Genomic DNA, 16,230 nt, shown 5'->3' with positions numbered 1-16,230 from the left:
ATATATAAATATATATATATATATATATATAAATAAATATATATATATATATATAAATAAATATATATATATATATAAATAAATATATATATATATAATAAATATATATATAAATAAATATATATATATAAATAAATATATATATATATATATAAATAAATATATATATATATATATAAATAAATATATAAATAAATAAATATATATATAAATAAATAAATATATATATATATATATAAATAAATAAATATATATATAATAAATAAATATATACATATATATATAAATAAATATATATATATAAATAAACATATATAATTATATAATTAAATAAATGAATAAATATATATATATATCATTAAATAAATAAATAAATATATATATAATTAAGTAAATAAATATATATATATATAATTAAATAAATAAATAAACACACACACACACACACACACACAAGTAGTTTGTTAAAGTAAAAAATATGTACTTACGTCGTTTATCAAAGCAATAACTTGTTCCTTTCTATTCAGCGAAGTGTGATCAGTCAGGTGAGGTAAGGCATAACCAATCATCTCCTTTTAAACAAGAAAACAGTACATTTCAATGAACATTGGGGTGTGAAGCTGATGGCCGATTGGACAAGGTATCTAGATAACAAACCAAGAGATCAGTGGTTCATATCAATCAGGTCCTTGGAGTTTGTTCTGTATTTTTGCGTTGTTTTTTATGTAGCTGTAGTTAGATTTTGATACTGTTTAAACTCCAGGTCATCCCTGGTTGAGAGGACATATAATCCAGTTGTAACCATGGCTTTTTTTTTTTTAAATCAGTATTTACCCTCCTTTTAATCTTTTGGTAGCAACCTGCTTGAGAGTACCCTCAATTCTATGATACATGATTCTTATTTTAAAGTGATCTAAACTGAAAACCTTCCCTCAAAATTTCATGTTTATTTATTCTCCAAACATCAGCTTAACAATGAGAAAATTATTTTGCTATATTCTTCAATATCTTCAAAAGTAATTGAAACGAAGGCAGTGTATTTCAACACAAATATGGTAACAAAAACGGTGAGACAACAGGATTGATTTGAGAGTGGTTTAACTGCTATCTCCTGCTGGTTGAATGACTGCTACTTTATAGAGGCTCAATAGTTAATAGTGTAATAAACTTTTAGCATTTAAACAAACCATATCCATATATGTATATGTGTCTGTGTATATGTTTGTGTGTCTGTATTTGTTCCTCCAACATTGCTTGGCAACTGATGCTGGTGTGTTTACGTCCCCATAACTTAGTGGTTCAGCAAAAGAGACTGATAGAATAAGTACTAGGATTACAAAGAATAAGTCCTGGGGTTGATTTGCTTGACTAAAGGCGGTGCTCCAGAATGGCCAGAGTCAAATGACTGAAACAAGTGAAAGAGTAAAAAGAGATACACATATGTGACACAGTGGAACATCAGTTTATGAATTTAACTCATTCCTGAAGGCTGATTGTTACCCAAAATATTCATAAACTGAAACCATCTTTCCCATAGGGTATTCAGGAGAAGGCACAGCAAATTCAAGCGGGGGTTTGTACTGAACAGAAGCTAAACAGCACTTGACACTCTCTCACTGTTACTCTCAGCTTGTCACCAACCATTGCTGCTGGCTTGTGATACCGATGTTATCCAAGGGAACGGCAAAGGCTAACATAGTTTGGCACCAGTGACATCGCAACTCATTCCTACACTTGAGTCAACTGGAGCAGCATGAAATAAGCATCTTGGTCAAGAACACAGCACACAACCCAGTCTGGGAATCATACTCATTACCTTATGATTGTGAACCTGATGCTCTAACCACTAAGCCATGCACCTTCACAAGACAAAGTCAACTGCAGAGGAATTTGAACTCAGAAACATAAATCCAGAAGAAATGCTGCTAAGCATTGTGTCCAGTATGTTAATGATTCTACCAGCCTGCCACCTAGTGTGTGTGTGTGTGTGTGTCCATCCATTCCCAGTGCATGTATATATATATATATATATATATATATATACACATCATGACTTTTTAATCTTCCAGTCTATACCTTGCTCAGTTCAGGGGTTTTATCTAGCAGGTACTTGGTGACCTCACTGGTCATGGTACAACATAAAAAGCACCCAGTACAGTCTTAAGCGGTTGGCATTAGGAAAGGGCATCCAGTTGTAGAAGCTATACCAAGGCAGATATAGAACTCTTGGCTCATCTGTTCTTGTCAAACCATCCAATCCATGCCAGCATGGAAAAATTGAAAAAAAAAAAAAAGGGGATGCTAAATGGTGATTACATCAATCCCAGTGAGTAACTGGTACTGATTAGCTCTAAAAGGATGAAAGCAAAGTCGACCTCAGCAGAATTTAAATGCAAAATGTAAAGACAGAAAAAATGCCACTAACCATTTTGTCCAGTGTGCTAACGATTCTGAGATCTTAACAATAATAATAATTGATTCTAAAATATGCACATTGAGAGCAATTTCAAGGGCAGGCATATGTTAATTACATCAACTCCAGTGCTCAACAGGTATTCATTTTATTGACCCCCAAAAAGATGAAAGGCAAAGTCAATTTCAGTGGAATTAGAAATCAAAACATAAAACATGTAAAATCTGAAGAAATGTTGCAAAGCATATTGTCCAGCATACTAACGATTGTGCCAGCTCACCACTTTATTATTATTATTAGTAGTATTAGTAATAGTAGTAGTAGTAGTAGCAGCAGTGATTTCAAATTATGGCCCAAGACCAGTAATTTTCAGGGATAGGTTAAGTTGATTACATTTACCCCAGAGCACAACTGGTACTCATTTTATCAACTCTGAAAAGATGAAAGGCAGAGTCAACCTCGGTAGGATTTGAACTCAGAACATGAAGATGGATGAAATGCTGAGAAGCATTTTCCCCAGTGTGCTAACAGTTGTGTCAGCTTGCCATCTTAATAATAATAATAATAATAATAGCCCTGATGCAGTACCAGGCAGTGGCTCTCATGGCTTTTGATCTGATTGGAAGTGTTATCATGTACATTGCTTTGTCTTGGTATAAAAGATGGGTTACAGCAAATATTCTGCTCAATACCACAGATTTGCTTGTCAGTTGTTTGACCAAAACCAGTTGAGTATGTCCCTTGGTGGCTGACAATATGTGCATCTCTGATCATGAGCAGAAGTAGTGGGGGAGCATCATAGCCATGTATTGAGAGGAATTCTTTAGAGCTGGAATAATTCACCCCTGGAAACATGGGTGTTTCATCCAACATCCTTAAACAACCCTTATTCAGGGACCTCTTGAGTGGGATGGGCAACTTGAACTGAAGAAAATTGTAACTGGACCCCACCTGCAAGGTCATACACTGTTTATCTTGATATGAAATCATCATGTCGTGCACATATGGTTGTGATGCATGTGCCAGGTGTACCCTTATCAGACGGGTAGCCATAATGGGTATATTGGGCTTCGTATAATTGTATCCCAGTGTCACTTTGATGGCATGCACTGCTTTCTCACTCAATAATGATAACAACAATCCTTTCTCCTATAGGCACAAGGCCTGAGGGAGCATGGAGCAGTCGATTACATCAACCCCAGTACTCAGCTGGTATGTATTTTATCGACCCCGAAAGGATGAAAGGCAAAGTCAACCTCGGCAGAATTTAAACTCAGAATGTAACGGCAAACGAAATACTGCTAAGCATTTTGCCCAGTGTGCTAATGATTTTGTCAGGTTGCTGCCTTAATAATAGTGATAATAATAATAATAATAATAATAATAATAATAATAATAATAATAATAATAATCCTTTCTGCCATAGGCCCAAGGCCTGAAATTTGTGGGGAGGGGACTAGTCGATTACATTCACCGCAGTGTTTCACTGGTACTTAAGTTATCAACCCCAAAAGGATGAAAGGTAAAGTAAACCTCAGCAGAATTTGAACTCAAAACGGAGCTAAACATTTCATCCAGCGTGCTGATTCTGCCAGCTCGTCACCTTAATAATAATGATGATGAGGATTTCAAATTTTGCCACAAGGCCAGCAATTTCAGGAAAACAGGTAAGTCGATTACATTGACCTTAGTGCTCAACTTGTACTTATTTTATTGATCCTGAAAAGATGAAAGGTAAAGCTGGCCTTCATCTTTAGAACATAAAGATGGACAAAATACCACTAAGCATTTTGCATGGTCAGCTAATAATTCGGCCAACTCACCATAATAATAATAATTACAATAGCAACAATGCTAATTAAATTGGTGGGTGGTGGAATGTAATTAACTTTGGTTCACGATTGAAATATTATTTTGTCAACGCCAATGAGAAGAAAAGGGAAGATGATATTGGTAAAGCTTGAACTCTGAAATGAAAATAATTTTTGCTAATGTAAAGAACAGAAACAAGAGAAGATGATAAAGATTCTTTAGCAAGAAAAATGGCACCAACCTGGACTCCTTGTACAGAAGTAGACGGAATGTTGGGTGGTCGAATTTTGGGCGGTTCATTCTTAGGTGAAAGTAAATCGATATCTTTGTAGTATTCCACCAGTTTTCTCTTTCTTTCTGTTAGGTAATGGCCAAATGATGGTAATTCCTTTTGCAAAAAAGAGAAATGGGAAATGATAAAAAGTGTTTAAGAATTTAAGAAATGCATATGTACGTATGAATGTATTTCTTGCACATATGTATGTATACGAGTGTGCGTTAGACGGCCAGATTGAGACCCTAAGCACTTAAAAGATTTTGGTGCCCCCATATATACGTAATTCAAAATATAAATGATAAACCATAAAATAATTTTTTAGTCTTTAAATGAAACTAAAATAACATGGAAAATAATATTTATTTTTGTATACATCCACTTTATATATATTTGAAAAAAATTTATCCTAATTTTTTCGTGCCAGTGACACGTAAATAGCACCATTTGAGCGTGATCGTTACCAGCGTTGCCTTACTGGCACTTGTGCCGGTGGCATGTGAAAAAACATTTGAGCGAGGCCGTTGCTAGTACCGTCAGACTAGCCCTCATGCTGGTGGCACATAAAAGCACCCACTACACTCTCGGAGTGGTTGGCGTTAGGAAGGGCATCCAGCTGCAGAAACTCTGCCAGATCAGATTGGAGCCTGGTGCAGCCATCTGGTTCGCCAGTCCTCAGTCAAATCATCTAACCCATGCCAGCATGGAAAGCGGATGTTAAACGATGATGATGATGATGATGATGTATGTCTTTGATCAGATCCTCAAGATTAATCTTACATAACATTTTCTTATATACTTAGTAGTTGAGATAATACTACCACAAAAGTCTTACAGATTAAACCCAAGTTCTTCCATTGAATGAAGCTGGAGCATTACTTTGTTCTGACTTTCTTGTAGTGTTTTTTTGGCAAGGATATTTGGGTTGATAGCTACTGCTTTCCCCGACAGGATGACCATTGACCTACATAGAGCTACATCCAGCCTTCAACAGATCTTGTTTGTAATCCCTGTTGGATGTCCAGACAGCCTTCTCACAAGAGTAACAAGCAACTCAAGTGTTACAAGAGTAACAAGCAACTTCAGCAGAAAAAGGATAATGTTTGTCCAAAATTTATCCAAAGAGAATCCTCACTTTAAGGCCAACGTGTAGTTTTATTTCATAAAGCATCATCAAGTCTTCTAGATCTCCTATCTATGGCTCAGATTGAAGAATACCTTTTACAATCCTTTCTTGCAACATTCTAGTCACATGACCGTAATCACATGACCTTAATCACATGTTGAGTCATTTTAAAAATGAAAACACAAAAGCAAAATACAACCTTATTAGAAAGAGGGTTAGAAAAGGCCAAAAGAGATTTCAGGTTGGGAGACCACGTAGTGGCTCTTTTCAATGGCTTGTATAGTAGTCATTGGCCAGTGATTATACAATGATGGTAGTGATGGTTGTTGTTGTGGTAGTAGTGTGGTGGTGCTTGTGGTGCACATGATTATGGTTGTGGTGGTGGTTATGGTAATAGTGGGGGGGTGGCTGCTGTCATTGTGGTGAAGTGTAATGAGAGCGATGGTGATGTCATTGCTGAAGAATGAAGAAGCAAAAATACATGAGGGCCACAAACCTTTCCTTGAAGAACTTCTGGCACAGGTTTTCCCATCTGTTGGATGATTGTCGGTGGACTCTGTCCATCCCAGTCATTCAATTCATTGATTGCACGAAGATATAAAAGTGCTTTCAATCCTGTCACATAATCATCGATTAGAGTGAAATCCTGGTTTTGAATGGCACTGCACACCTAAGAAATGTGAGACAGAATATACACACATGCTTTTAGTGCAATACTCAGATATAATACACAGACACACACACATATAATATACTTGCCAGTCAAACAAAACACACACACAGACACATATATATGAGGAGGGATGGTGTTTGGAAAGTTCCTGGCTTTGGGTAAAAGAAAATACAGGAGGATCAGTTAATTAGGATTTTATTCAACATATTCCCCTCTCAGACTCACACACTAATTGCAGCAGTCCTTCAGTTTTTCGTAAACCCTGTAAAAGAATTTGAAAGGTTGGGCCTCCAACCAAGCCTTTCATGACACCCTTAAAGCAAGGAACTTTTCAGCACCCTCTTGTATATATATATATATATATGTGTATATATATATATATATATATATATATATATATATATATATATATATATATATGGCTGTTTTGTAGTCAAAAAATCTGCTTCACAATCAAATAGTTTGGGGTTTGGTTATATTATGTGACCCTTTGAGTAAGTGTCAGAAGTTGATTGATGCTTTCTGAATGAAATTTAGTGGATGGAGACTGTATGGAAGCCCGTCATATGTATGTGTATGTGTGTCAATATGTTTCTAACATTGACACCGACTGGTTTAGGAAATGAGCCCACAAATTACAATTATGAGTCTAATGCCCAAAATACTATGTCACACACAATGAAACACACAACACACAACACACATACAGGCAGACAGGTAGGTGCGTACAGACAAACAGACATATATATATACACACACGCATACATGGCAGGCACATTCAAACAGAAATGTATGTAGCTAGGTAAAAATATAATTTACGCACCTGTAGAACAGAAGCACCAGCCATCAGAAACTGGAGTCCAACTTCAGCACTATCAATGCCACCAGTGGCCATTACAGGAAACTTTGGAAGCTTTTTACTAATGGAACCAACAGCTTTCAGTGCAATTGGTCTGATGGCATTACCAGACACACCACCATATGTTGTGGTTCTCTTCTTACCAACAGCTGCCCATGGAGTACCATCTGGTTTGATGCCCATTAATCCAGAAACTGTGTTGGTTGCAGTGACACCATCAGCGTTTCCTACAACAGAGATATCGCAAAGGGTGAAGGGAAATGTTCAGATGATGAGGAAAATATAAGTCAATATGTATTTAGTCAACAAATGAGATTCAGAGATTCTCAGTAAAGAAAACACTTTTTAGTGCTTAAATGATTTGAACTTAGGACTCCGATGTCTTTATGAGGGACCAATTCTATGGGGTAAAGAGTGGCTGTAAGAGAAATCAAGGTGAGCAGATATGGTGGCAATTATGTGGATAAACAAATTAAATATAACAGCTTGGGTGTGATATACAAAATATATATATAAGCAAAAATGCTAGTTCTAAAATCTCTCTAAGAGATCGATGCAGTAGCTGTACTAACAAGTAATGTTCATAGCCACTTCAATATATAGTGATTTACCCCCAAAATGTGTCAGATCTGATTCAATGAGCTCAAAGACTTCCTAACAAAGCAGAAATACCCCTTACAATTAATGAGAGAATTAAAAAGGCAATGAAGCTGAGCATCGCACAACTAAGGACACCAAACCAAAAAATTAATGAACAGACAATTCCATGTATTAATACGCACAATCCTGGGGTAGCCAGCGTCTTTCACACCAAAAAAATCAAACCTACCTATACTTCTACAAAGTCCCAAAATGAAAGATCTGATTGATACTAAACCCCTTATGAAACAGTTGACGCCAACCAAGAAATCTCAAAAAACATCTCACAAGAGCCAAGTTCACATCAGAGAATAAATCAGAATTCTACATAAAAGAATGCGGAGATAACAAATATGGAACATGCAACAACGGCTTAGATGCAGAATCTCATATACTGTATTACTTGCCCCAACTGAAAGGAATATTACATTGGCAAAACAAATGATTCCCTCTGCCAACATGCAAGAATCCACAAACAAATTCTGCAAGATTCCACTGAACAAGCATCTAGAAATATGCAGTGAACGAAAGTTCAAAATCTTTCCCTCTTACAAAGGTTCAAGAGATGACCCAAAATTCCAAAATGCAATGGAGCTACACTTCATCAAAAAATTCTCTCCAAAATTAAATGTTTGAAAGACAAGCAGAGGAACTGTATTTTTATTAGTATTTTTTAATAGTAAGATGATGGATGACAAGAAAACATTTATATTACACTATTACTGGCGTTTCTGAATGTGGCTCCAATGTTAATTACGTGTGATACTCATCTCTATAAATGATCAGATATATATATACATATATATATATATAACATTGGGATTTTGACAACTGTTGTTCTTATAGATCTTACATATACCCAAGAAAGAATACTAGAACCATTTTACCAATGATTAGGAAAGGTATCTAATGTAGCTACTTGGCAAAGGAGGTGCAATGGCCCAGTGGTTAGGGCAGCGGACTCGCGGTCATAGGATCGCAGTTTCGATTCCTCGACTGGGCGTTGTGAGTGTTTATTGAGCGAAAACACCTAAAGCTCCACAAGGCTCCGGCAGGGGATGGTGGCGAACCCTGCTATACTCTTCCACCACAACTTTCTCTTCCTCTTTCTGTTGTACCTGTATTTCAAAGGGGCCAGCCTTGTCACACTGAATCTCCCCGAGAATTGCGTTAAGGGTACACGTGTCTGTGGAGTGCTCAGCCACTTGCACGTTAATTTCACGAGCAGGCTGTTCCATTGATTGGATCAACTGGAACCCTCGACATCGTAAGCGACGGAGTGCCAACAACAACTTGGCAAAGTAATTCGTGAAAAAGATGTCTTGAATTCTTTTATCCAAGCAAGCAAGAAAAAAAAAAAAAAGAAATTCTAGAAAAGGACAAAAGATACTCAAAAAAATATATTTAAGCAGGCTCTGCTTTATTATATAATTCATATCCTACAGAGTGGCTTCCAGCTAAATATACGATATATGTATAAAACTCATTTATGAGGTTTGATTAATTGTACATAATGAACAGCCTGAATTATAAACAATACCAATTTTTTTTTTATATTCTGACTTTATTTTCCTAATTTATGAATATTGTACTAATATTTTAAGGTTTGTTCATGCAAAACATAGAATTACACAGAATATGGAACTTTGCTGTACAGTGTAAAGAAATATACATTTTCATTGGACTTGAACTTTGAACTCTTTTTTATTTTTCAGTAATGACTACACCCTCTCCACTTTTCTATTTCTTCCATCCTACTTCCTAAAATTGACATCTTTGAAAGGTCACCAGCCCTTGTGGCAAAATGTTTATTTACAAAGATGATGATAGGTATACAATGAAAAGAAAAAAGAGAAAGAAGAAAGAAAATTGCTTTGTAATGAAATTTCAATGAATTGACCACATCAAATTGAAAAGAAACCTCACTCTCTATCTATCTATCTATCACTCTTTTCCCCATCCTTTATTATTATTTTTTCTCCTCTTTCTTCATTGTCCTGAAACCTCACTTTCTATCTGTTTCCCCCCTCTCTGCTTTTCTTTCTCTCTCTCCACTTTTCTCAAAAAAATGAAAACAATATTCTCCTTTTCTAAACAAAGCAAAAAATAAAACATCCGATTCATATAAATAAACAACGAAACATTGTTTTTACCATTTTAATTTTGTTTTAATGAGTTCAAAAAATGAACAAAAGTGCTAATAAAAGATTATCCAAAATTCTAACTGCCTCCTTTTTCTCAATATACAATATCTGTACACCACTTCAATATCTGTACACACACACACACACACACACACACATATATATATATATATATATATATATATATATATAAACAGAAAGAAAGCAAAGACTTAAGATTTTCTGATGATGAATGAATAGGTATAAAAATATAGATATTTATATTTTAAAACCAAACTTGCACAGAGTACAAACAACAAAGAAAATTAAAAGCTAAGTGGTAAGGTGTTATAAGTATGTACATGTGTGTGTGTATGTATGCATGCATTTTTGTATGTAAGGATGTATAAACTTTTGAAAGAATGTGAAATAATTCTTTTGTTCTGCTTATTCCATTTTGTCCTTCTGTGGTATACAGTCACTGAAGAGCTCCACAGTCTATGTGCCATAGTTCTATAAATAGCATGTAAATATTGGATTGAAAAACCCTTTTAAATATAAAAATGTTGAAGGTTGCCCACCAGACTTGAATAACAATAAAAATAATGATGAAGATGAAGATAACGAAGACATTGAAGTGCTGCATAAAAGCAGCCAGTACACTCTCTAAAGTGGTTGGCATTAGGAAGGGCATTCAGCCATAGAAGCCATGCTAAAACAGACATGGAGCTTGGGTAGCTCTTCAGCTGGCCATCACCTATGAAGTCATCCAATCCATGGAAAACACACGTTAAATAATGATGATGATGAAGTGATATTTTGGATTTGTGAGGATGACAATGATGAAGATGAAATAGACAATAATGATGGTGATGACAATGACAGTAATAAATGATGATGATGATGAGGAGGAGGAGGAGGTATTATGTTACCTTCTTTAGCTGCTTCTGCAATCAAGGCTATGTCAGTGACATTTGGTGTCAGTTTAGGAAAGACTGGGATTGAAACTGCTTCTTTCAGCCATTTGCTGATTTGTTTTACTGTTTCTGGAACCTAGCATGGATTAAAAAAGTAGTTAAGACAAGTCTCATTTCGATAAATATATCAAGTTTTATTAGTATTATTATTTAATTAGTTTATTCGTCCGTCAAAGTTCTTTCAATACGTTCTGTGACCTCTTCAGCAACTCTCCTGCCTATGTGTCTCCTCTTGTTCTCTTTATTCCATTTTGTCCTTCTGTGTTATACAATAACTGAAGAGCTTCGCAGTATGTGTGACAAAAGAACTTTGATGGATAAATAAACTAAAAAAAAACAATAATAAAACTAAAGTAAAGATCAAATAATGCATGTGTTTGCTTGGCAGAAGATGACCATCCCCAAATATCTTTATCTTTTACTGGTTTCACCCGAAAGCCAGGGCCATGCTGGAGCACCACCTTTCAAAACAGCATTAATGGCTCCCCAGCAGGGAATCAAACCCTGGTCTCCCACATGACAGATAGGGATACTTACCACTATATTACCAAGGAAAAAAGACTGGTGCCTAAAACCACCACCTTAGACCACTTGGCCACACTACGTTTTTACATTGAGAATCTTACAAAAGAAATACATAACTCTTTTACTCGTTTCAGTCATTTGACTGTGGCCATGCTGGAGCACCGCCTTTAGTCGAGCAAATCGACCCCAGGACTTATTTTTTGTAAGCCTAGTACTTATTCTATCGGTCTCTCTTGCTGAACCACTTAGTGATGGGGACATAAACATACCAGGAGTGGTTGTCAAGCGATGTTGGGGGGACAAACACCGACACACAAACATATATACACACACACACACACACATATATATATATATATATATATACACACACACAACGGGCTTCTTTCAGTTCCCATCTACCAAATCCACCCACAAGGCTTTGGTTGGCCCGAGGCTATAGTAGAAGACACTTGCCCAAGGTGCCACGCAGTGGGACTGAACCCAGAACCATGTGGTTCGTAAGCAAGCTACTTACCATACAGCTACTCCTACGCCTATTTATAAACATACAAATAAAGAATTTCTTATGATTTTGTTAATATTGTCAATTTAGCCACCACTGAAATAAAGGTAAAAAAACAACCATTCTTGGAACTGAACTTGTAGGAGAGAGGGATAAAATAAAATTTTATAGTAATATTATCACAATATCAACCAGACTATCAAATGCTGTTATACACTGCTGGTCACAGTGCACTTCCAATTCTGTCTTGATTACACCATTCTTTTCCATCTTCACCCAAATTGCTTAACTAAATCATGGAGGCTTCCAAGTGGTATTTTTCAGTCTTTTGGACACCCCTCAGCATGGGCTCACCTGTTGTCTGTGAACCTTGTGACATGTCCAACCCAGTGGAAATTGTGTTTTTGGTACTCTTCAATGACATCATTCACTCTATTCTGTTCTCAAATTATCTCATTTCAAATATGCTTTCGTAATGGTATTCCTAGCATGGATATTTCTGTGGCCCTTTGCATCAAGGTGGTGCCCCAGCATGGCCACAGTCTAATGACTGAAATAAGTAAAAGATAAAGATGAAAATACAGAAATATAATCACAGACTTACTGTTCCACATGCAAGTCCCATATTGACTTCTCCCATTCCGTGGGGACAGGACAGATTCAATTCTATTGCATTAGCTCCAGCTTCCTGATAAGGAAAGAATAAAAACATGTGGTATATATTACATGTAACATGTGATATATATTACGTATAGCATATTACATGTATTGAATTTGGCATGAGATATTACATGTGATAAAGATCATACATGTGATAAGGATACTACATGCGATGTAGTATGAGATATTACATGCTGTATACTATTACTTGTAATAAGCAATATTATATATTGTATATATAATAATATTGTATATATAATAAGCAATATTATATATTGTATTAAGGTGGCAAGCTGACAGAACTGTTAGTATGCCAGGTAAAATGCTTAACAGCATTTTGTATATCTTTACATTCTGAGTTCAAATTCTGCTAAGGTTGACTTTGCCTTTCATCCCTTTCAGGGTCGATTTAAGTACCAGTTGAACACTAGGGGCAATGTAACTGACTTAATCTCTCCCTGAAACTTGCTGATCTTGTGCCAAAATTTGAAATCAATAACAGTCATGGCCGATGCCAGTGTCACATAACTGGTACCCATGTCAGTGGCACATAAAATCACCGTTCGAACATTGGGTCTCACAGAGGCAATGGTAAGTGACCGAGACCTTTGGCGATATGCCATGCTTGAGAAAACTCTTCAAGCCAAGTGAAATTGTAGTCATGGCCAATGCTGGCGACATGTAACTTGTACCCATGCTGGTGGTACATGAAAAGCACCCATTACACTCTTGGAGTGGTTGGCATCAAGAAGGGCATTCAGCCATAGAAACCCTGCGAAATCAGATTGGAATCTGATGCAGCCCTCCAGCTTACCAGCTTCAGTCAAACTGTCTAACCTATGCCAGCATGGAAAGCAGATGCTAAAGGATGATGATGATGATGAATATTACATGTAGCATGAAATGTTACATGTGGTATGATGTTAGCACAAAATATTTATAGCACCAACTACTTAACATAGTATAGCACAAGATATCTATAGATATTGCATGATCACAAATATTGGGTTGGTGTATTATTAACTATTTTCTAATTTAATTTTAATTTACAACAAAAAAAAAAACGCCTGTTAATTATGCACCAGCCCAATATATAAATGGTTAAAGATAAATAAGACACTAAATCTTACTTGTGCCCTTTTTGCTAACTTCTGCCAATCTTCTTTATTGAAGGAACACATCAGGCTAGCAATGACAACCTGAAATCAAAGAAATACATTACTGAATGAAACTCATTTCAAAATTAATACAAAACAGATGCAAGCTGTGTGGTTAAGAAATTTACTTTGTAACTACATGGTTCTGGGCTCGATCCCACTCTGTGGCATCCAAGGCTAGTATATACCAATTTAGCCCTCAGTTGACCAATACTGTGTGAATGGAATTTGGTAGTCATAAATTATATACTTATGTGTATCCTTTATCTCAGGGGTCCCTAACAACTAGTCCGTGAATGAGTACCAGGTCAAGGATTATTTGGGGCCTCACAGAAAGAACAAATTTCCAAAATTTTATTCCTATTTTATCAAATTTTGCAGTCTGAAAGGTGTTTTAGCATTACATATGGTGTGTGTGTGTGTGTGTGTGTGGTGTGTGTGTATGAGAGAGAGAGAGAGAAAGAGAGACAAATAAGTTCAAATAGAACAATTCAAACTTTTTGAGGAATCCAAAAAGGGAGAAAATAATTTCCAATAAAAATTCATCATATTCATAAAAAATCAGCCAGAGCAAGTAGTAAGAATATGAAAATAACAATTGAAAAAGTTCGTTATAGGTATAAAGATACCATAAACAAGTATAAAAATGGAGAAAAGATATTAAAATTAAAATTGGATTTAATACATATGAACGTTTCAAAAGACAATACAAATATGTAAGAAAAAAATTATGATAATAATAATTATAATTAAAGTTGTGCATTGTCATTCTCATCAGTGTGAAGAATTTAAGGAAGAACATCAAAAAAGTTATTAATAAAAGTCAATAAGAAAAAACAGATGGGGTAATTACAATAATTTTTTCTTACATATTTATATTGTCTTTTGAAATGTTCATATGTATTAAATCCAATTTTGATTTTAATATCTTTTCTCCATTTTCATACTTGTTTATGGTATCTTTATACCTATAACAAACTTTTTCAATTATATATATATATAAACAATTGCAGCGTGGAAGGTGTTTATAAGCCATTTAAAATAACACACAAAATCCGTTAGATTCACTTCAACATTTAAATTTAATTTGTCGAAATATTTTCGTCGCTTTGAAACTGCAACCTGTTCACTGACAAAATTCTGTGCAGCACAGAATTTTGTCAGTGAACAGGTTGCGGTCTCAAAGCGACGAAAATATTTCGACAAATTAAATTTAAATGTTGAAGTGAATCTAACGGATTTTGTGTGTTATTTTAAATGGCTTATAAACGCCTTCCACACTGCAATTGTTTTCGTTCCAGCACACAATCTCAGATCAGGTCATTTGCTATGCAAGTACATCTCCGCAATATATATATATATATATATATATATATATATATGTATATATGTAAGCATTATATGTGTATTGCATATATAGGGAGAATTCACAAAATAACAAAAGACGAAGACAGGTGGTGTAGAAAACAAACAGATGTATTAGTTTAACGCTCGAGAATTGAAAAAATCTTTAACGTTTCGAGCCAATGCTCTTCCACAGAAAGGAACACAGAAAGAAACAAGGAGAGAAAAAAAATGTGTGTAGTGGTTAGTGATCTATCTATATATATATATATATATATATATATATATATATATATTACACACATATGCATATTGTATATGTAATATATGCATGCATGTGTATGTATGGTAAGGCAGCAAGCTGGCATAATCATTAGCATGCAGGGCAAAATGCTTAGCGGCAATTTTCCCATCTTTACATTCTGAATTCAAATTCAGCCAAGGTTAACTTTGCCTTTCATGCTTTTGGGGTCTATAAAATAAGTACCAGTTGAGCACTGGGGGGTTTGATGTAATCAACTAGTCCCCTACCCCAAAATTGCTGGCCTTGTGATAAAATTTGAAACCAATATATATATATATATATATATAAATATATATATATATATATATATAAATATATATATATATATATAAATATATATATATATATATATATAAATATATATATATATATATATATAAATATATATATATATATATAAATATATATATATATATATATATAAATATATATATATATATATATATAAATATATATATATATATAAATATATATATATATATATATATAAATATATATAGTTTTAGGGAAAATAACCAATTTTCAAGAACTCATCGATGAAAATCCACTATCACATATAGAAAAATTTATAATTAAAAGCACAATAAATGAGTATAATTGAAAAAATCTTTAACGTTTCGAGCCAATGCTCTTCCACAGAAAGGAACACAGAAAGAAACAAGGAGAGAAAAAAAATGTGTGTAGTGGTTAGTGATCTATCTATATATATATATATATATATATATATATATATATATATATATTACACACATATGCATATTGTATATGTAATATATGCATGCATGTGTATGTATGGTAAGGCCACTGTTTTGGAATTCATCTTTGAAGGATATCCCCAT

The 16,230-nt window shown here is 34.7% G+C and overlaps 1 protein-coding gene across 1 annotated transcript in view; it reads right to left on the bottom strand.

Annotated features, from left to right (window-relative positions):
• The window catches only part of LOC106882744 (dihydropyrimidine dehydrogenase [NADP(+)]), a 69,784-nt gene that overhangs the window by 5,055 nt on the left and 48,499 nt on the right, over positions 1–16,230 (bottom strand). Inside the window, exons 15-21 of the mRNA XM_089341851.1 lie at positions 13,717–13,785; positions 12,531–12,614; positions 10,852–10,972; positions 7,122–7,384; positions 6,122–6,295; positions 4,467–4,613; positions 489–572 (exon numbers count right to left, since the gene is read on the bottom strand). Of these exons, the coding sequence (XP_089197977.1) occupies positions 489–572; positions 4,467–4,613; positions 6,122–6,295; positions 7,122–7,384; positions 10,852–10,972; positions 12,531–12,614; positions 13,717–13,785 (942 nt within the window). The remainder of the gene's footprint in view (positions 1–488; positions 573–4,466; positions 4,614–6,121; positions 6,296–7,121; positions 7,385–10,851; positions 10,973–12,530; positions 12,615–13,716; positions 13,786–16,230) is intronic.

Source organism: Octopus bimaculoides, chromosome 25 (assembly GCF_046866305.1).
Source record: "Octopus bimaculoides isolate indiv1 chromosome 25, ASM4686630v1, whole genome shotgun sequence".
NCBI lineage: Eukaryota > Metazoa > Mollusca > Cephalopoda > Octopoda > Octopodidae > Octopus > Octopus bimaculoides.
This window is presented reverse-complemented; position numbering and strand designations above follow the sequence as displayed.